This window comes from Lepisma saccharinum, chromosome 11 (assembly GCF_977018435.1).
Source record: "Lepisma saccharinum chromosome 11, izLepSacc3.1, whole genome shotgun sequence".
Taxonomy (NCBI): domain Eukaryota; kingdom Metazoa; phylum Arthropoda; class Insecta; order Zygentoma; family Lepismatidae; genus Lepisma; species Lepisma saccharinum.
The window spans coordinates 33,738,670-33,761,703 of NC_139239.1; the positions used below are offsets into that span (position 1 = coordinate 33,738,670).

General features: G+C 34.6%; 2 protein-coding genes across 10 annotated transcripts in view; one reads left to right on the forward strand and one right to left on the reverse strand.

The window, feature by feature from the left end:
• The window catches only part of LOC145994704 (dicarboxylate carrier UCP2-like), a 72,357-nt gene extending 55,829 nt beyond the window's left edge, over window positions 1–16,528 (forward strand). For all 6 annotated transcript variants that reach the window (XM_083130881.1, XM_083130878.1, XM_083130879.1 and 3 more), the window contains exons 5-9: window positions 2,316–2,425; window positions 9,723–9,938; window positions 11,370–11,510; window positions 13,707–13,848; window positions 15,980–16,528. In XM_083130881.1, the coding sequence (XP_082987007.1) occupies window positions 2,316–2,425; window positions 9,723–9,938; window positions 11,370–11,510; window positions 13,707–13,848; window positions 15,980–16,088 (718 nt within the window). In that variant the 3' untranslated portion in view covers window positions 16,089–16,528. The remainder of the gene's footprint in view (window positions 1–2,315; window positions 2,426–9,722; window positions 9,939–11,369; window positions 11,511–13,706; window positions 13,849–15,979) is intronic.
• A 2,403-nt stretch (window positions 16,529–18,931) lies between these two features.
• The window catches only part of LOC145994707 (cytosolic carboxypeptidase 1-like), a 259,414-nt gene continuing 255,311 nt past the window's right edge, over window positions 18,932–23,034 (reverse strand). For all 4 annotated transcript variants that reach the window (XM_083130889.1, XM_083130886.1, XM_083130888.1 and 1 more), the window contains exon 21: window positions 18,932–22,599. In XM_083130889.1, coding sequence (XP_082987015.1) covers window positions 22,547–22,599 — 53 coding nt within the window. In that variant the 3' untranslated portion in view covers window positions 18,932–22,546. The remainder of the gene's footprint in view (window positions 22,600–23,034) is intronic.

Sequence of the window (23,034 nt, forward strand, 5' to 3'; positions counted from 1 at the left end):
GCTCGTGGGCACGCTTCGCAGACTTCAAAGCTAGCCGGTCGATAACATAAAATAATCTTTCAACAAAAACATAATCAGTGGTGCAAACTTCAATGCCGAAATGTTAGTTTGCAAGGCATGAATGCCATAAAGCACCGAAGTGACGCGAAAGTGAGCAAGACCACACAGATCAGACCACTTTGTATTGTACAGGTAACAGTGGCACCATACATTTTGCTTTGTTTAGAGCTTTGAAAAATCACCATGGACTTGGAGGAAAGGAAATCAACAGAGAGAGAATTTCAAACACGTTTGTCATTGAATTTTTTCATGACCAAACAAAGAAAATGCCTCTGTGTGACATAAAAATCCTATAAATCCTTTAAAAATATATAAAAAACCTTAAAAAAGGCTTGATTTAGGCACATATACCTATAATAGGTTCTAACAAGAAAAACAGGTTTTTTTAGAAACTATGAAACTTCATCCGCAGTTGCATTTTTTAACAAAACGCTGATATAACTTATTTCTTACATACCTGTAAAGGAAAAAATAGGTTAGAAACCTAAAATCAGAGGTCTAGTAGTAAGGGATGATTTCAGTAGCAGTCAATTAAAACTTCAAGCGATGTTTTAAAAGATGTAGTATTTGTGTGATATTTCTAAATGTTATGTAACTTAATGACACTCACCCCCACGCACATAATTTATCTTCATTTAATACTGCTAAATTTTTGTAATGGACTTGGTTTATAAAGCCCCCCAGCCCCCTGGTAACCCATGAGCCCCCGCTGGAGATCAGTTCTAGCTTCGGGCCTGGATGGGCATCAATGTTTTGAGGATCGAAAAATGCAATGACATGGGAAAATCATAATTAGTGGGATGTGATTGATACTTAAGTGATGCAAAACTGCCTGAAAGGTAATAAATTATTTTAAAAACTTCACATTGTTAAACATTATACCTTATTGGAGGATGCCACCAATATGTTGTAGCAAATATTTTTATTCTTCTTAATTAAACATTGTTGAAATAAAAAAAAAAAATGTGACATACTGCCTTAACTGAACAATATTATTTATATGCACTTCAGTTATTTAAGAATTCAGGAATATAATTTAGTAATGTGATGCTACAATTTAAAACTTAAAAATAACAAAACAAGTAACTAGGGTAATATGAAAGGTTACAGCTTTCAACAATCCCATGCACAAACAGTTTTGCGGATAAAGTGAGTACTAATTTCTCCGTATTTATGATGGTCATGTTAACATGTTTTGCATGTTTATGGAAAACTCAATTTCAATTGAAGAAATTCCTTAAATAAAAATTTCTTGAAATTTGTGTGAAGCTTCTATGGATTCTATTTGTATGTTCAGTAAGACTGTATATGTGATTTAGATATTTTATTAAACCACCTGCAGTGTTATTGTTTTTATCCTTCCTGTGTTTTCTACCTTCTACTTTCAATTCCTGACAACATAAGCATTTTTGTATTAAATACTTTCAATTCAGTAATAAGAAGACCTTGCTGTATGAACTATCCACTTAATAGGAATAGGAACTATTGTCTTTCCTGATCCAATTACTTTATAAAAAGCTGATATAGCCTATCCATAATAGGAAACTTACCAGTAGTTTCATCCTTTTTGGAGTATCAAATATTTCATGTCTTAAAGTATGATATTCTGATGACTACAGATCATATATCCATTAATATTTAAAACTGTAGATTATCTTTATGACAGACAGGATTAATTCTCCTTTTACATATGGCTTGAAGGAAATATTTACATTGTGAAAAGTTTTTTTTTAAAAAATACTATAACTTATATTTCCTATATCTACACTGACTCAGTTCCAGAAGTTATATTGCATTCAAAATACAAAAATTTTCATCCATATTTGCTTTTTACTTTTGTTGAAATGTAAATTTGAACATCCTCTTTTCAATTTTTTGTAGAAAAGTTATTTTATTTACCACTTTCTTTCCTTTTCCTCAACTTTGTAGAATTTTTCACTGCACATGGTGGTTTCCCTTCAGCACGTTGTAAAGTGGGATATTTAGAGAATTCAGAAAGACAACTTGATTTGTGATGCAAATATTATTTTGCACAAAATTGTTGTCAGACGAACCTACCCATTCACTGTTTCTAACATTGACCACCTTACTAATCTGGTTCCATATAATGTATTTGTATCCTTTGCACCTTTCCGTAACCACCGTTAAGCGTGAGAGTCTTCCTTACCCCTCTCCCCACATGAAACAATTTCAATCCATGTATGGGACCTTGATAATGAGTAGGAGCATGGAATTGGAAATGGGTCTTATTCTAGGAGTCTGTACAACGGCCTATCAGCGGGCCTTCAGCGTCAGATGTGCTTTGCTTCGGTGCGTCTTGGACTCTACGACTCTGTGAAGACTCTCTACCAACAACTTCTTGATGGTACGTGGCTGGCTGCATTTCTGTTGCAGCTAAGTCTTACTTCATGAGCCAGAGATGGCGTTCATGATGTTGTCTTGGTGGGGAAGTGGTGATATGACAGTGAACAAGGCAAAAGTTTTTTTTTCTAATATATTATACTTCTTAAGAATTATTATCCTGATAACTTATATTTGAAAACAAAATAATAGTTTGTGCTACTTTTTAATATAGTGTGTATGAAGTTTGAGTGTGTTTATTTTATGCTGTTTGAGAGTACTTGAAAACATTACATTTAAGTGATACTGTGATCATATATTTACATAATTGTAGTGATAATTTTTAACTAATTTATTATGGAAACAAATTTGATATGACCTTAGATGAAAATCTCATTGTAATGTATGAATGTAAGTTATTATATTCATATATTACATGTAAGGAAGCTTTTAACCAATAAGAGAAGAGTATTTTTCAAATATTAATATAAATAACCAACAAAATTATGTGCAATAGAACTTATTCTGCCATGCAAAAAATATGAATTTATTATAAAGCAGCTGCTCATAAACATTAGGCTTTTAAAATCAATAATTTAAATTTATTTTTCTTCAAAACCACTTGTCAAAGATAATTCTATCTCTGCTTCAGCTAAATATGTTGTTTTTGATATACCACAGAATAAATAGGATTATTACTTAGCAAGAATAGAACAAGACATCAATACAAGAAATATTTATGCAAGTACAGTATGATATGAAAAAGTTGGAATTTTTCTTGTTCTATTTCAGTTATTTTATGATACTTTTCTATCTCATGGGTTAATCATGATGAGGATGAATTATGAGCTGATGAAATGGATAATGGGACAACACAATTATAATATATTGTGCCTTAACCATAGTGCGGTTACACCGATGACTCCACCTCTTAGAAAGAAGCAAAATTCAATTTCTAGCTATTTTGGCCTGCAGCAATTTCATATAGCTGATTAAAATTAGTCAAAATAGTGTCAAATACAAGGTGTACAACTTTGCTTCCACAGTTTTTCCCCAAAAATATGACGCTGGAATGAAAAACATTGCTTACCCAGGCATTATTCAAAGTATTGTCCATCGCTGGCCACTACTTTCTCCCATCTTTCGGGCAGCGTACGAATGCCGCGTCTAAAAAATTATCTTTGGAGGCGATCCACGAATCGATCCACTTTTTGACTTCTTCATAATATTGGAAGTGTTGGTCAGCCAGTTCATGAGCCATTGATCTAAACAGGTGATAATCAGAGGGAGCGATGTCTGGAGAATAAGTCGGGTGGGGTAGGACGTCCCATATTAATGTTTCCAAGTAAGTTTTCACCACTTTGGCAACGTGGGGTCATGCGTTGTCATGCTGAATCATACCCATGGCTTTCAGACATTTTGAAATGGCTTGCTGTGTCACTCCCAATGATCGTGCCAATTCTTCTTGAGTTTGACGCGAGTCTTCACTCAGCAATGTCGCCAATTCTGCATCTTCGAAAACTTTCTGTCTTCCACCACTATGCCGGTCTTCGACGTTAAAGTCACAGTCCTTGAAGCGTTGAAACCACTCACGACAGGTTCTCTCACTTATAGCGTCCTCACCATACGTAGTGGAGAGCATTCGATGAGCCTCAGCTGCAGTTTTCTTCATATTGAAACAAAAAAGTAGAACCTCCCGCAAATGGCGAGAATTTGGTTCGTACACTGACATTTTCAATCGCGAACAACTTCACGATGCACACACCACTCGACTAATGTTTGAATGGGGTTATCTTGACAGAGGTCCAAGCTAACTGCGTGACGTCTGCGATCTGCTTCTTTCGACCGCTACTTCCTGTTGTTGCCACCTGTCGGAAAACGGCGGAAGCAAAGTTGTACACCTTGTATGTAACCCTCGGAGGTGAGAAAAACTGAAACTCTTTAGAACAGGAAAGATAGCTGCTTGAGTGGGCATGTAGAGCATGGTATGGTATGGAAATAGTCATATCTAGATCAGATTAAATTCCAAGTTAGCATACTATTTATGGTAATTCAAATGCAGCTGAGCTGTGTTGTTTTAGAATAAAATGACAGCAGTAAAATTAGTAACACTGGACCAACAGTCAACAGGGTAGGCACTAGTGGTGAAAGAAGGGGTGCTTCATTTAGTTTCCATAGGTACAGATATCTTGCTACATTTCCATAGGTACAGATATCTTGCTACAACAAAATTACTTTTGATTTTCATATCCAAAAAGTAAAAATGGGAATAATCAATTTCCTTAGATTCTCAGAAAATTAGAAAGCTGACTGTTATGCTTTGAATGTCAGTTTGCAAAATCTACAAAAAGTGGTTATGTGAACTTTTAAAAAGAACAATGGCAGTTGACACTCCATAAGTATATACAAGGTGCTTTTCTCTTTTGGTTAAGAGTTTGATTTTTATTTGTGAACTCATGAAGGACAATGGTGTTAAAATTACATTCTTACCTGCATTGCAAACCTTGTGCATTATTTTGTGGAGCATGTTTTGTGAACATTGTCATGTCTCATATTCATTCCTGCATGATAGGTACACATACATATTCAGATATTCCAACCCTTCTTCAACTTTGCTTAGAATAACTATTTTTAAGCACATTCATAGATTTTGCTTCTTGAATTCTCATTGCATAGCTTGATCTTTGATTATGATAATTAAATGTGTGAAAACTTGAAACAGTTAGTCCTATTACTTTAAATACAAGTGATTCCACGTATGGATAGCTGTTTAGAAAGACTTGTACTGTATTCACTTGATATCCATGTAAAGGTGGTGATGAGAATTGATGGGTTCACATGCATAAGTTCATAAAAACTAACAAACAAAGGAAATTGGTTGGTCTTTGTCATCAAAGGTCTGTGTTTTCATTTAGCAGCCTATGGGTTATCAACATCTGTTACACAATATGAGAAAACGTTCATTGCAAAAATATTTATTGACAAGTGAGGACTAAAAGTGGTAAACTTAAGTGCCAAAAGCGAAAGTGTTGGGAAATCGCATCGTTCCGCACATCAGCCAGTAAGAACGTGCACACTAGTGACCTCTTACATGCCCTTTGAACTAATTAAAGGGCTACCAGCCACATTTCACGTTCACCACATTATGAAGCATGTCACATTTCAGTTTAACGTGGAAAACTGTGTTTGAATTATTGTGGCACTTACAGCATTTACCAATTTTAGTCTTAAAGTCAAGAATTAAAAAAAAGTAAACAGTTGCAGAAAATAGTTGTTCTAAGTCCATGTTTGCAATAGAAGTGTTTCTTTTTTGGTTGGTCTTTTAATAAAACATATAAGCCTTAAGTACAATGCTACTAACAATTTTAAAATATTCCTCAGTTTATACAGGAATAGGGTTTCCACAACCTGAAGGGTATTACTTTCAATCTATGTATCTATCACAACTAAACACACACATGAGCCAAAAATACTATAGCTAAGACTGAACTTCACTCTGTAGTAAAAAAAAAAAAATCTATTCTATTCTTAAATACCAAGAGTTTTCATGCATGTAGAAGAAATAAACAAAAAAATTATGATGCAATATACCAGATATAGAAGTTGCAATCTGGACAACATTCTGGCATTACCTCAACTTTCTATTTGTCCTCTACAACTGTCTTATTCATTTTCATGTTAATACCTAACTATACAAACTGCAGCCTGACTTCCTTATGAAACATCATTTTTAATCTACTGACTTTGTTCAGCCTTCACTTTTCTAATTCATGGACATCTTCAAATTAAGCCTTTAGGTGAAATATACAGGGTGTTTGTAAAGTCCTGATCCATTTTTGTGATACACATGAAACAATAAAACAAAATCTTTACCATCCTCTTGAATATGTTCATCACATTATAGTTAAGTTCACTTTGATGCAACTGCCATGCACTGCTCCCAGCATTCCTTTGTTGCACAAAACACATTCTGCAACATAGCTGGATTATTCATTGGAACAGCAACACTAATTCCATTGTTACAGCTAACCATTATTAACTTGAATTGCATACACCTTGGATTTCACCAACTCCACTCGTCAAAAAATCCAAGAGTGTTAGGTCTGTGAGGCCCAAAGTTGTTGTGAGGCTTTACCCTTAGATTATGTGTTTGTGCAACAAAGGAATGGGGGCAGCACAGAGTGGTCATATCAAAGTGAAGTAAACAAAACTACATTGTGATGAACATATTCAATAGGATGGAAAGGTTCCATTCTATTTTTTTCATGTTTCAAAAAAAATGGATTGGTACTTTAAAAACACCCTGCACATTCTCTCTTTTTCTTGACAATTTCTGACAAGAAATTTTTACATATGCAATTAACCGAATGATCATTCTGATTATTACCTGACTGCAGGCAGTTCTAAGCATGCATACAACTAACAAATAAAATAAAGGTAGTTGCAATAAAACAAACAAATTAACAGAAATGAACATAATAGCTGTTGTGTAACATGTTGACTGTGACGTGTTCTGGGTATGATAGCAAAAAAACAACAAATCCTTTGAGAGATTTGCATGTATATCGTGTACACATGTCTGTGATATTCTTCATTGCATACTAACCCTTTTTGGTTGATTCTGTAAGATGACCCTATACAGTTAGATTTTATTGAAAAAAGGATTTGAAGTTGTATTTTACTAAGTACCCAAATGCTAAAGATAACTAAGAAATGAAAGATAGCATGATGCAATGTCTTTCACCTCTTCCTTGCACTGCAGAAGGGTACTTACTGAAATTTTATGAATTAATATTTTGATGAAATATTGGAAAATCTCGAACACAACAACAAAATTAATTAGTATCTGAAAAACATGACCAGGATTGAAAAAAATGTATCACAGTATGAATATGTCTTGTTACTGACACAGACAGACACAAATAATTGTTGGCAATCGGTGAGTTACATTATAATTGGCTAATTTGCATTTTGTTTAACCATTTGTCACTTTTGGCCAATTATGAAGATGAGGACGAGTGTTGATTATATGAATTTGATGAATGAACACACACACAAAGAATATTCATGCCCAGGCTAAGATTCGAACCTGGAAACTTTGGTGATGAGATCAAAAGTCGACCGTTTAATGTGCTCGGCCACCAAGCCAGATATAATTAGCTTATTGACACTTGAATTACACATATTGGTTACACCACAATATTTAATATAAGGGTACAAATGGGCTGTGGGGTGTACTATGAGGGAATATGATGTGTAACATGAAAAATTACTACAACTGAATAATTAAAAAGTACTATTTTACCCACCTTCCCCCGGGTGGTCTTAAGCATTCAGCTATGCAGTAACCCTTATTACAGTACATAAACATTTTGATATAATTTTTCTTTCATGATTTCTTAGTTATGAAATGAAGGTTCAGGAGTCATAAACAGTGGCACAGTTTAAAAACAGGGCATGTGCAAATACCCGTTTAATGTCTTCCTCCCATTGCTGTGGTTTACATATGACATAAATACATTTCATAAAATTCCCATTAAGACAGAATTAATGAGAAAAAAAACTTTGGACCCCTCGGATGATGTAGTGGTAAGGTTGTCGCCTTGTAATTAAGAGGTCTCTGGTTCGATACCTGGTGGAGGCACATAGTGGTTCAGATTCCACTTTGTAAACTGTATGTCCAGTTCCAATTAGCATATCGGTGCATAAAGTGGACTTAAAACACAAACTAATAAAAAATAACAACTTTTATTTCCCATTTTTATCTCATATTCTCATCTAATAAAGTGGCAAGCTTTCATGTAGATCTCATTGTCCATGTATCAAGTAGTATCAAGGGGTACTAGTAGTAATTTCACAATAGCAACTAAGCCACAGCTTGACAGGGATACAATTTATGCATGTAGATACAATTCTGAATTCAAATTTCACTTTAGTCATCATTAGACCTTGGATTTTAGGTTCTAAAAATATTAAATTATCCTCGAAAAATCCTGAAGTATGTTCCAAAAAACTTAAATGGTTCAAAATTCCTGAAAATTCCTAATTAGGTAGAATTGTTAACAAAATTCACAAGAACCGTAAGAAATTTTAGTAGGTATATATGACAACCAGATGTTGATGTCCAAACAAAATTTTCATTTGTATGCATCATTTTCAAAATTATCCACAAATTATTGTATTACTATACTTGTGTTGTTAGCAAAAGTTTTGTTGGTATGAAAAATGAATTAGGTATATATAATTTGCTGCACAACATCAGGGTGACTACTCACTTGGAATTCCTTGAATTCCGGAAATTGTGTGAATTATTAGTTCTGAGAATTATGCATGAATTTTCGTAAAACATGAAAAAAGGGTACAAGCAGATGGTTTATTTTATCTTTTAATGAATAACATAGTCAGTGGTGCAAATTTGAATGCTGAAATGTTGCTTCACAATGCGTGAATGTCTCAAAAGGACCGAACTGATGCGAAATTGAGCAAGACCACATGGACTAGAAGTTTGCACTTTGGACTGTGCAGGCAGTAGAGGCGATTGGGTGCCAAAACTTGGAGAGGGGCGGCAAGGACAGTGTGCTTTCTCTTAGTAGACAAGGCTTAGAATTAAGGGTCCATAGTGTGGGGGCAAAAAGTAGGGAGAACTAATTACCGCCATTGTGTGCAGGTAACAGTGGCATCAGACACTTTGCTTTGTTTAGAGCTTTGAAAAACGTTCTAGACTTGGAGGAGCGAGGCAAACATGTTTCAAACATGCCAGTTATCGAATTGTTTTGTTACCAAACTGAGTAAATTCCTCTAAAATATATAAAAATCCTGGAAAAACCTACAAAATGGTTCAATGTAGGCACCTGTACCTAAAATAGGTCCTAACATGCAAAATAGGTCATTTTAGGTACTATAAAACTCCGTCAGTTGTTGCATTTTTTAATGAAACTCTGACATAACTTGTTATTTCTTATCTGCAAAGGAAAAAAAATTGGTTTAAAACCTAAAATCCGAGGTCTAGCATCATCTAGGCTCCCTAAAACAATGTGGAAGACAAATTTAAAAATATGATGGAACAAATATTAGAAATGTAACAAGTTCATTCTGTCTTTAAAATATTTTAAATATTTGTTTCCCTTGTAGAAATTAAGTACAAGTACATAAGAAAGAAAAGCTTTCTCATATACTTCTCACATTATCATTAATATGTGGTGATTTCACATCCTGCAAATGTCGTATACATTTGATGATTTTAGATATTCAAGTTTGTTGAACTTGTTTCAGTAGCTTGAATTTATATGCAACATTTCAAAGTCAATTTCTTGCTCATGCAGGTAGTTCAAGAAGTGGAGTTTTGAACGTAGGAACTCGCATTGCAGCTGGAATAACCACAGGAGCATTGGCTGTCCTCCTAGCCCAGCCTACTGATGTAGTTAAAGTGCGCTTCCAAGCTCAAATTAGTGCACGCAACAATGAACGTCGCTACAAAAGTACACTGAATGCATATAAGACGATTGCACATGAAGAAGGAGCTCGTGGATTGTGGAAAGGTATGTAGACTTCTTGTTGTGGAATTTCTTTTCACGTTTGCGCAAGATAAAATAAAAACTGAATGATTGCATGCAACAAATGTGCTAATGATTGGTGGAAAAATATTGAGAGCATCATTATAAAATATATTGTTTTACGATTTAGTTAATATGAATTTGAAATTAAAATACAATATAAATTTATATTTTATCAATTTTCCAACTTAGCTCATCATTATGAAACAAATTATCATTTTTGATATAGAGACCTACTTTGAAGATGATTTCTTGAATCTCAGTAAACAAAGAAGTACAGAAACACACACACATATTCTGCATTAAAATGATTATAAAGAATGAAATAAAATTATCTTAATGATATTGTATATTCCCATTATAAGACTGAACAAGAGTGATATTACTTCTGATACCCTTACCCATTCCCATAAAAATATTGTTTAAAATTTATAAATATTCTGAACTACTTTGAATTGTTATGTATAAGTAGGGGCATGCATATTTAGTTTTTGACGAAAAAACGAAATTTGAAAAAACACATTGTAGTGTTAATTTTTCATGTTTTTGAAAGGTGTGAGATGCATTTTGTGATCATGTTTTGTCACGAAATAATGCGAAATGAACTGCAAAAAGCGAAATTAACTCTTAAACACGAAATTTATCGTTTATATACCGACGCGACACCTTCAGAGATCTGAATTATCCTGAGAGTTATGCAATTCCCGGAAAATTGATTAATTGTGCTGTTAATATTGGAGAAGCAAAAATAGACTCCTTTACACAGAAATAAACTTAATACTCTGATAACTACATAAATGTGCTATTAGAAGTGAAATGTTAATTCTGTGGAATAAGTGTAGTTTTTAAATCAAATTTAGGATTATATTCACAATTTTAAAACCAAAATGTCTTTTTATATACCACCTTTCATCCAATTTTTCACCGCTATAACACCGATATTTTATTTTATTTACCGCTTTTGAACCTGAAATTGACTCAGTTTTTGTACCGAAATTTTGCTTTTTTATTTACCAAAAATATGTGCCTCTATGTATAAGGTTTCCATTGAAGCTATACCATACCAATCTACTTGTTCTGCTTTAAAATATTCACAATTTCACATGAGAATTATATTTTTAAAAAATCTCCCCACAGTGTTGTTGGAAAACTAATGAAAATTATGCATTGTGCACAACTTCCATGATATTTACACTGTATAACACTGTTGCGTGGTATTTTCCAGACTCCGACAAGCACTCAGATTATGGAAAAGTATTGGTCAGTATCAGTGATTAAATTCCAACAAATACTTTCTGCTACCAATACATCAGCTCAGTCCTATTTCATTCTCATCTTATTGAATAATTGTTTTTGCATGGTCAATATTTAAGTTATAGTGGAAGTGTATTTTAATCTGATTGTTCTTTTTCACAGGCACCTTCCCAAATGTTAGCCGAAATGCCATTGTGAACGTGGCTGAAATTGTATGTTATGATTCAATAAAGGAAAGTCTCCTCTATTATCATTTGATGACTGACAATGTTCCATGCCATTTTGTTTCGGCAGTTGCTGCAGGTATGTCCTTCAAATACTAATAGGTCTTCAAACTGAGTTGATTATATGAGGGCTAGTCAAGAAAGAATGAGAATGAATTTTTTACTTACAAAATACATTAGGCAGGTTCCAGGTTGATATGGTCTTTTTCGAAGTAGTCCCCATCGAGTTGTATACACTTGGACCAACGTGTCTGCCAGTCCTGGAAGACTTGCTGGAACCAGTCTTTTGACATCGTCTTCAGAACCGCCTCCACCTCCTTCAGAATGGCCTTTGATGAGTCGAAACGCTTGCCCCACAGCTCAGATTTCAGATGAAGGAACAACAACAACAACAACAAAAAAAAGCAAGATTCAGGATGTATGGAGAGTGCAGGACACATTCAATGTTTTCAAAACTGTCACATAATACTGCCCAGTAACTGTGGTATTCAGGGGCATTTCATGTTGGTAGACCATTCCACGATAGTCGAAGAAGGAAGTCACAATTACCTTATTTGTTGACGGAACAGCTTTGGCTTTATTTGGCATCTGAGAACTAGACAATTTCCTGTCTGTGCTCGCCTGTTTGCTTTCGGGATCATAGTGGTGAAACCAATTCTCGTCACCAGATATGATGGAATTCAGGTAGGCCTCGCCATGTCTTGCTACCAGACGCTGAAACTCCAGACACACTTCCACTCTCACCTGTTTCTATTCAGGCGTTAGCAATCTCGACACCCATCTTGCACATACGCGTCTCATGTGCAAGCGATCGTGCAGAATGGTGAACGCACTACCATGGGAAATGTGTAACACGTCTGCCAGTTCATCTATTGTTATTCGGTGATCTTCCTGCACAATGACGGCAGCTGTGCTAACCATGATCTTGTTCACTGCGCTGGCTGGAGTGCCCTGCTTTGTGGTCGAAACATGGCCCTCCTTAAACTGTTTGAACCACTGAAATGTGGTTAATTGTGGAAGGACATCTTCATCGTATGCCTGCTGCAACATTTTGTATGTTTCCGTGGCAGATTTCTGCAGATGGATGCAAAATTTCAAAGCCGCATACTGCTCCTCATGAACAGACTCCATTTTCCGTACGAGACTTCTGACCTTTCATGTTTTGTTTGCGTAGTGTTGCCACACATATGCACATACGTGCTTGCAATTTTATCTGCAGATTTCACGAGACATGTTCTTCTCACGCAAATTTGTTTTATCGCTGCATGTTCACTGTGCGATATAAAAAAAAAAAATCATTCTCAGTCTTTTTTGACTAGCCCTCGTATATTCACTTCTTAGAATTTTCACTCTAAAATTCAGCTGTTTTACCTTAATTTACATATTCTTATACATGTCTTAGTTTATGTTTGTATCTCTGATCATATAGTCATAATAACTTTAAAATTCTTTCAAAATAACCAGTACATCAGTTTTCAAATAAGTTATTTTTCTCTGTAAAATTGAGGGGTCTAGTGAGAGAGGGAGCTATGCCACTTTGACAAGAAATGGAAATAAATTGAGTTTTCTAAAGCATTGCGTTGAGTCATAATTTGTAACAAAGGGTATTTTTTTTTCTGAACATATTGTTAGGTAAATTATTCAAATGGAAAAATATGAATTTCAATATAAATACCATTTATTATGAACATGTGTGGTATATTGTTGTAGTATACCCATGTGGAAAAATCAATCTAGCACATCAAATACTTTGAACAAGGCTTAAATACTTTTGCATGTTCAGTGTTACATATGATCTACATAAAGACAACTTCATGTCTTCTGGAGGATCTTCACTGTCCATTGTTTCTGTGAATTTTAGTTTTTGGTAAACACCATGAAGAACTGGAGGAATATAAGGCATTATTGCCATGAGATCTTTTAACTTCAGGGCTGATATTAAATCTAGCACCGGTTACTGCAACACAACCTCTGCCACTCCTATTGTAGACACCATTAGTAAGTGGCATAGCTCTTTCTCTCTGAAAATACTGATGAGGATGTATTCAAGAACTCAGAAAATCTGCTGCAGAACAAGCGGGAGCTATACCACATGGTTGTAGTTCACATGATAGATGACAGATGGTAGGAGAAGACTGAAAATGGCAAAAAATAAAATTTTCAAGATTTATGGCATAGCTCCCTCTGTCACTAGACCCCTCAATTATCATAAGGAATTAGTTAATGCACTTGATTTACATAAAGATAGCATCAATGTACTCTCCTTAAATTTCAGGATTCTGTACAACTGTTGTAGCATCACCTGTTGATGTAGTAAAAACACGTTACATGAATTCTATACCAGGAGACTACAAGGGAGCAGTGGATTGTGCTGTTCGAATGTTGGTGCAAGAGGGACCATCAGCCTTTTACAAAGGGTGTGTATCAATTGCAGAGTAATGACTGCAACTTCAATGTGTTTTTGATAAATCCTTTTCTACATGTCCTAAGTTCAAATTTGTTGTAAATTTAAAATTCATTTAAGCTATGAATGAGGTTCATTGATATTGGAAAGATATAATTTAACCTGGCAGGATGCACAGTGGCCGCGGTGGCTCAGTTGGTAATGCGTCTGACTACCATGCTAAAGGTCCCGGGTTCGATCCCCGGTCGGTTCAAATCCGGAAACTTTTCTAACGTTGGAAGCGGCTCCGGTGCCCACTCAGCATCGAATATCATGGGTACCTGGGGGAAACCCTGAGGGTAAAGGTGGTCAGGGGCGTGATGCTGATCACATAACCCCCACTCACTACCGGATCAAGAAAGTGTGGGGCGTTATCCCCACACCCCCTATATGCCTTCATGGCATGGTGCTAAGCACAGGGGAACACTTTACCTTTAGGATGCACTCTCTCTGCCAACACAAAAGGATGCATGATGGGTAAATATTACCTACAAGTAAATTTACTTTTAAAAGTCTGAATTATAAATACATTTTAATTAAAATTGTTTAAAGAACAATACCTTAATTGATGAAACTAATTTTATCAAGTTTGAACATTATTATTGTTACACAATTGATAAAAACTAGGAAAAACAAATCATGTTGAAATACCAAAGTGAAGCCTATGAATTAAATTTACCCAGCCAGTGTTTCTACAGCCCTGCAAGTGAAACTAATGAAGTCTCTCAGATGATTTACGGTCCCAACAGTCAGGAGAGTACTGAAAAGGATTCATGCACTCACTAGAAATGATCAAAAATATATATTTCAAATTTGCTTTGGTAATTTTTACCCATATGTGCATCCTTTCGGGTTAATCACTGAAACTAGTCAATATTTTTCTGGGGTATTGTCACATCCAGGGTGACACACACTCCTATATTCCTGAGGAAATCCTGAATTAGAGCCAATTTTTTGGGAATCTGCCAGCTCACGTATCAACATTCTATTTCTTCTGTATATTTCATTAACAATGAAGATTGTGAAATTTAAGTTCTAATATAATAAAAGTTCGGTGAGACATACAAAACTTCAAGTAGACTGCAAAATCTTACATGTTTAGCCTTCGTCGGGCAGAAGTGGTCATATCTTGCAGTAGTTCATTGATGCTTGATTCTGCATCAGTGGCACAAATACATATAGGTTAGGAGTAAGAAACATGCAAATTTGTGAATTTTTAATCTGTATTGTGACCTGTATAAAAGTAAAGAAATTATTTTGTTTAATATTATCCATTCCATGAACATTTGCTGGACTGATGCCTCGCCACTAAAAATGCGAAAATTTGTTGCAACTAAATCTCCCATAAATTCAGTGCTGAAAGTTTGAAATCTCCTTTAAAATTCATGGCCAAAAGTTGGTCACCCTAGTTAACACACTGTCTGCAAATTGCAGCCCAACACTTTTGAGGAGTCTAAATATCTGCAAAATTCACCATTTTCATTAAATTACACCAGTCCCATATGGTATGATAGGTTAATTACTATTTTAATGTTACAATAATCTGGTATATGAAGGTATGAATATTTTAATGTAAAACTCTGCATTGATCAATATGACAAAGCTCAGTGGAGACCATTGACCTATTAATGAGCAATCCTCTGAAAGTAATAGCCATTCAAGTAACACAACTAAAACTAGCTCCCTGGCATTCCTAAACTTGAAGGTTCACAAGTTTTCCATCTTTCCCTATCCTGGGATATTACCCCAATATTATCAGCCTATTTTCAATGGAACTTTGCATGGTTGTAGGAATGTACCAATGCTACTATTTTTTTTTAAAATTTATTTTGGTCTATTGTGCTAGTCACAGAGGCCAATTTTTGTGTATTTTTTTCTTTCTTTAACTTTGACCTGTTTAAAGCCCTGCCATTATGAAAAAAAACTATTTCATCTGTCACAATTAGTTCTAGAGCTATGATTTTTTTTGTACATCGCAGCAAGTTGGAAATGTACATGCTTGAAAATTTCTAATCTGGAGAGGCTCCTGTCCACTAGAGGATAAAATATATGTAATGAATGTACATATATCATACAGAACAAATTATGATGTTTCACTTTTCCAGGTTTATGCCTTCATTTTGTCGTCTCGTGTCATGGAACATTGTCATGTGGTTGACATATGAACAATTGAAGAAGACTGCCAGAGAAATACAGCAAGGAGCATCTCATTAAATTGCCAAGAAGGCAGACTTTGATGCACAGCACAAGATGCCCAATTTCTAAAAATAGTATTAAGTCACTGCATTAAGTACATTTGAATTCTGTGAAAACAAAACAGTCGTAGTATCTTAATGCATATGTTTTATCATTATTTTCTACTTCATGCTTCTCGTTTTAATTTACGTTCAAAAGTAAATTAAATGTGCTAGTTGTTATGTATTGTCATGTGGTAGTATAACATTATGTTAGACAATGAGATATGCTTAAGTTTTACGATCTCATAAGAAATATTTGTTGAATTATGTCCCAAGCAGTCAATTATTTGTAATGACAAGAAGTTTAAATTAGCAACTGGCAATTGTGAAAATTATCACTTATTATTTTAAGGAAAGGGGAAACTTTTTTTCTTTTTACAGGTTTCAGCTATGGCAGTAGAGTGGGATGCATACGTATTACCAAGCAGTTTGTCCATCACTATGTTTATTATCTTAATTTTACGCAATGAGGGCTTCAAAGAATGAGAACAGAATGTCAAACAAGCTGCTGACAGTCTCTGTGTCAGCATATGTAAAACTGCAGTCCTTAAAATTATGTGGGATGGAAGTGGATATTAATGGAAATAGTTGTAGACAATTTGCCAAACAATACTTGTGCATCCCACTCTACAAACTTTTATCTCATATTGAGATATCTGACAAGAAGAGAGAAAACTTTCGAATGTTTTATGAAAGAGAAACAGTTCACGGACATGAAAAATGTTACGTTTGAAAAAGAGATGCCAGATGTGTGGTACAGTTCATGTCCAAGGTATGAAATTTCCACAAAATACACACAAACGTAGGCACACTGCATGAATTACACAGAGATTATTTGATTTGCCTCAGAACAACAAAAATTTCTGCATGGGATCAAATTATCATTTGCATACTTTTAGTGTAGGGCTCAGGATCTGCTGGAAAGTCATCCAACGCATTAGCAGATGTGGTAATCATTTATCTCGCCAAACGTACTGCCATTTCTCTAAAACTTTATCTCCAGCATCAACAGGGTGTAGATATATCATTATAAAATAAATTTCTTGATGAAACGTGTGTGTTAGTCATTTCAGACTGAAATTCCAAACTAAAATGTATTACTATGTGCATTTAATGTAATGCCCAAACAAAAATGAGCATTTACATGAGTTTGAACAATGCACTAGGCATTTCAGTGAGAATATTCTTTTGTATACTAATCTGAAAGCTATATAAGAAAAATAAACTTATTTGTGATAATAAAGAACATTGTTCTTCAGTATTTCCAGGTTGTTTAGTGGTGTGCATTGTCAGACAATATTATATGTATATTAAAAAAGAACAAATATAGTTTGGGAATGTTTACCAATTACGTCTGTTTGTACTATATTATGTAATTGCTGTTTATAAGAAATGAATACTTTGTAAGGTTGCTATTGATGTTTTCTATAAGGGTAAGAACATAGATCTCCACACATCTTATTTATTAGTGTAACAGATGGAAATACCATAGGAGTTATGCTCATGCGCATTTCTTTAATTTTGTGGGACAAAGATTTCTGTGGATGTACCAACAGTAAACAAATAAATTATTGAAATTTAACAAAGTTGCCTTTCATTCAATAGCACAAACTGCATGATTATTATGTTTGAGATTATAGAATAAGGTGACGAAAGGAAAACAGATGGTATTTCTTTACCAGTATATTTGCTATCACACAACACCAGGGGATACTCCAAATCAGCAGTACATATGTCCAAGCCTGTTTATTCTATCCCACAATCCTTGTCTTCTTTGCAGAATAGGGTTATTAACTAATGCCCACATAGGCTAATCAGGACTGGACCAATAGTTTAAAATAGAACAGTGAAAGGCAGACAGTTGCATCTTAAGAAATGAGAAATCAATGGAATTATTATTTTAGAATACATTTTTAAACTAAATTTCTTTTTTCACTTACTTTCATTCTGTTAGCATGTTTTTGAATCCACAGTATTTTTTTTTGTTTTGTCTGTCACCCCCGCTAAAGAAGTTTTCAGTTTTGTTTGCAGTCCATTTTGTACTCAAGATAGGCTAATTGGGGCTGGGAATACAGTTTAAAGTTGAACCCGAATCACTATATGCCTCCACCAGGGATCGAACCTGGGACTCCTTGATTAGAAGGAAATGTGTTACCACTGCATCTTCAGGGGGCCCCTCCTCCAAAGAAAAGAAAAGGAATACTTGATGCGAGTATTAAATGCAGATTTTATCTGCATTTTTAAAAACTTTACATCACTTTTTTGCCACCTTCTGATCCACATGAAGAGAATTAATGATAATTATTAGAGGAATTAATGAAGGGAAACACATGGGAATACCTACAACTAGGAGAATCTTCACTTGCAAGATTGATTAAACCACTTAATGCACTCAGCTACCAAGATTATTAATGAATGCACATGCATACTACAATATTTTGACCTTCCTTCATTCATTCAGCAACAAGAAGCTCTACTGGCATTTATTTCTCTACTTCTCAAAAATCATCAAATGTTTATATCTATTTGTTTTGAATATTGATCCCAAGCAGAACAAAAAAAACCTAGTATTCTAATTCAGACCAAACTATATTCATTATCTACACAATCTAACAAAGGTGTAAAAACATGGCAAAATAATTCCACTCTGACCATTACCACTTTTCCACCATTTATTATCTTCCTTGGTTTAGTAAAAAAAAATAAAGTACATAACATTATTCTAAACCTCTAAGTGGTTACATAATTGATTTTATTCAATATACATTAAATGATAATGTATAATAATGGAAAAATTTAACTATTAGAATTGGTATTGGAATTTGAATTTGAATTATGGTTATAAAATAAAACAATGACTGTTTCTTGGTCTAGTACCTTGCATGTACTTTTTTAAAAATGGCAGTCTGTGAATGGTTGTACTTACAGATTTAAGTGGAAAACTACTACAAATTCTTTGTTCGAAAACCACCTGCTTCATTCTACGGACCTAATGTGTTAGAACAGTCCGTAATTAAGACAATACAGAATAGTCCCTGAAAAGGTAAAAATGCTGCAAATTACTGGGACCCCTATTTACGAAGGAGTCTTTTCATGTATCCATTTCAAATCGTGCAGAGTAGTCAAGTGATTGAAAATGCTTCAACTAAATCAACAAACTCAAAAAAGAGTAGCAAGATAACTCTAGTATTAACTGGAAAAAAAAAAGTACTGTCACGGGCACCTCTGTTTTGTAATGTGCACATGGCTGTACTATTGCATGTCCTCCTTTGCTATGATATCCTAGAATACATTTACATATACAGGGTGTCTATAAAAGAACTCGGGGGTTAAAAACCATGATAGTGCACAAACGGTATTAGGTAACTCAGGTTAGTTAATTACTTTGAAATCAGTAGCACATCAAGTTTTATTCATGCCGTTTGGAGTTTATTCCAACAAAGGTTCGCAATGCTGTGCAGCGTTGACCTTGAAGTGGCAGAGCCGAACAGTCAGTGCAGTTCAGTGCAACGGCGACGCCACAACAGAAGGTGCAGTGTGTGTGGCTTGTAGAAACTGGATCTGTTATTACTGTACAGTGGAACTATCGACGCGAGTATGGTGGTGTTTAGCCTTCAGACAAAACCATTCGTCAATGGCTTAAGGTGTTTAAAGAAACTGGAAGTGTGGATTGGAAGGAAAGGGCCTATTCCATAGCCTTTAAGAAGTCCGGACCTTACTCTCTTAGACCTTTTCCTATGGGGATAGATGAAGAACATGGTTTATGCGGCGAAAATTCAAGATGTCGACCATCTAAGGCAAAGAATTATCGCATCTGTGGCAACCATCACCCCAGACATGCTGGCCAGGACGTGGTAAAAAGTTGATTATTGTTTGGATGTGTGCAGTGCTACAAACGGGGCACACATTGCAATTTACTAAATTCCAAACAAAACTTAATAATAATTTTTATTCATCTGTTGGCCATTTTTTCATGGGTACCTTCAAAAATATGTATTTACTTTTTCCTGAGTTTCAGTTTTTAATAAAATATTTAGCTTCAAAACCCAGGAGTTCTTTTATAGATACCCTGTATAATCAGGCTTGAGCCAATTCACAAAAAAACTGACTAAAATAATTGTGCAGGAAAGTGGCCTCCTTCTCGAGGAACCACTTGCTGTTTCTTCTGCCACGATTATAAATCCACACTGCACTGTTACAATACTCATGAATTAGATGACAAGATGTTCCTCACAGGTTGAACACAACCAAGAAGGCCTCCTGCCTCACTTGCTCCCTACTTTCGCCTTTCATATAAGAGCATTCTTTCACAAATACAGTGGGTTGATCAGTTCTGTGTGTGTGTGTGTATGTACAAGGCACGTCCAGAAAGAAGTACCCATTTGATAATAATAATAAAGAAAAGAAGAACAAAAGAAGTTACTTGAACAAAACCTTGTACATACCTTGAGCTATTTTCTACATAGCCTTCCATGGTATTGAGGCACGTATTGTACCGAGAGAAGTTTTTGTCACCGCTGTCATACACTCCTGCTGCCAGTCCATTGGGAGAAGGACACTGTGTCAATGGAAGGATATGCAGGTGGCATCCAAGGTCACACAGTATGAATCAGTTGTGCACGAGCTTTCATACAAGTTGCATTGTGGTGGTGATTGTGTAAATGTTTTTGTGGGCACTCAAGTTGAACCAGAAAATGGAGAATTCTACCACAAGTGTAAAGTGGGAGCTGTGATTTGGTTTTTGCACACTAGAAAAACTCGACCTTCTGAAATTCTTTCTCAAATCATGGAGGCTTACCGGGTGACCTTAGATGGACTGGCAGCAAAAGTTTATGAGGGTATACAAAAACTCTTCTCCCGGTATGATAAATGCTTCAATGCTAAGGGTGCATATGCAGAAAAATAGCTCAAGCTTACTTTCATAATAAAAATATTTTATTCTTTTCTTATTACCAAATGGGTAGTACTTTCTGGATATATACCTATATGTATGTATGTATGTATGTATGTATGTGGGAGATGCAAAAGAAAACAGAAGTTATACCCTCTCCTTATGAATTTGTACTATATACTTAGTAGAGTTGAGTTGTAATTTATTTGCAATATAAACTGGCCATTGAAAGCAACCAAGACTTTTGACATTAGGGAATGGTGAATAAGTACACGGAAAACTTCTAACCATATGCATGACAAATATTTGGGAATTTGTTCGTTGTGTATACTATGCAGGGTTCTACAAAATACTTCAACAACATTTTTTTTATCACAATTACAATCCACAATATTACGAAAATAAACTTTTAAAAAAAATCAACCACTTATTTGAAACAATTCATCTTACAAACTGACGAAACAACAACAACAAATTGATAAGATTATCGAAAATAATAGCTTGAGCTACTGAATTTCAACCAAAAGCTGAGAAAGATAAATCTCTAGCATTTGAAAACTGCATAGCTCCTGATAAAGGGTACTTAGTGAATGGTACTTAGTGAATGATGGTTTGTGGTGCAATCTGTTCTGCTCCTATTCAGAACCTTAAATATGCACTTTTCAACTACATACAAGAATCAATACTGAGATTCTTAATTTCTAATATTAAAAAGCACCATATCAACAACATCTGCATTACATGCTAAAAGTGACACCGATTAAGCCATATCACCCAAATAATCAATGATAGGCACAAAATGAAGAGTGATATTGACCTCTACCACTGTTATTTCTTGTATTTACAAGATCAAAAACTACTGAAAAATGTTACAGCACATAAATATATATTTTATGTAAAATAAATTTCGTTAAAAACTGTACTCATTATAATTTTTAAAATTCATGCTATTACTCTATGACTGCTTCAAAATTATTGTCAAATTATCTATTAATAGGATAGTCATTATAGAAAAACATGATAAAATTCACATAAAGTAAAAATCCTCTACTTTATGAAGGTGTTCTCAACGAACCATTTATGAGCACAAATGAGCAATTCTTTGACAAATTAACAGCTATATTATAATTTAAAATGATAACTAAACGTAATTAATTTTCTGTGCGATGTAAATGAAAAACGAATCAAGTCCTTAAAAATTCAAGTTGTGAAATACTATAAAAAGAATATCTTCATTTACCACTTGATATTATATCACATACAAGTTTAATACATTTAGGAAATTTGAAAGTGGTGAAAAATTTAACTTCGTAGTGCAATTCCATAAAACATTTTTTTATAAACCCACTTTGATTTCTACTGTTAATTTAAAACATTAATTTTACTATAATGAAATCACAAGGCCCAGTATCTTGCCCTAAGAACTGTTCTATTTTGAATATTTATACAAAACATTTGAGAATGTGAAGGAGTAATACTGCTCTATTATTTCCAAATATAGGTGACAGTTCAACCATACTCTTCATTATCATCACTACTGTCACTTATCTCCATGGAATCGCTCCCAGTATCGAATTCAAGGTCATCCCACGTGAGCCTGGAAAAAATAATATTACATGATTCTTGCCTCCACAGTTAAAATGCAAGCAGAATGGAAAGCAAAATCACACACAGGAAATCAAGACTGTGAAGTCAATACATAAAGAAGAACCAATTAAAAAATCTTAAAGACTTAAGTCTCCTTAGATAATATTCACGTCAGCACAGATTTGAAGTCATTTCTTATTTGAAACATGTGCAGAAACATCTTACTTTCGATGGGCAGGAATAAAAAAAGCATAACCTCCCAAAACTTATAACAAAATATTTCTCAGCATTTTTCTTACTATTTGTTTTAAAGGGCAACAAAAAGGTCTACCTAAAATAGCAATCGGAAGGGTGTTAAAACTGAGCGAGTTCAAAAATGACTGCATAAGATTGTGACAACCAAGAATTCATCTGTACCTTCAATATGGTGTGTACAACAACATTT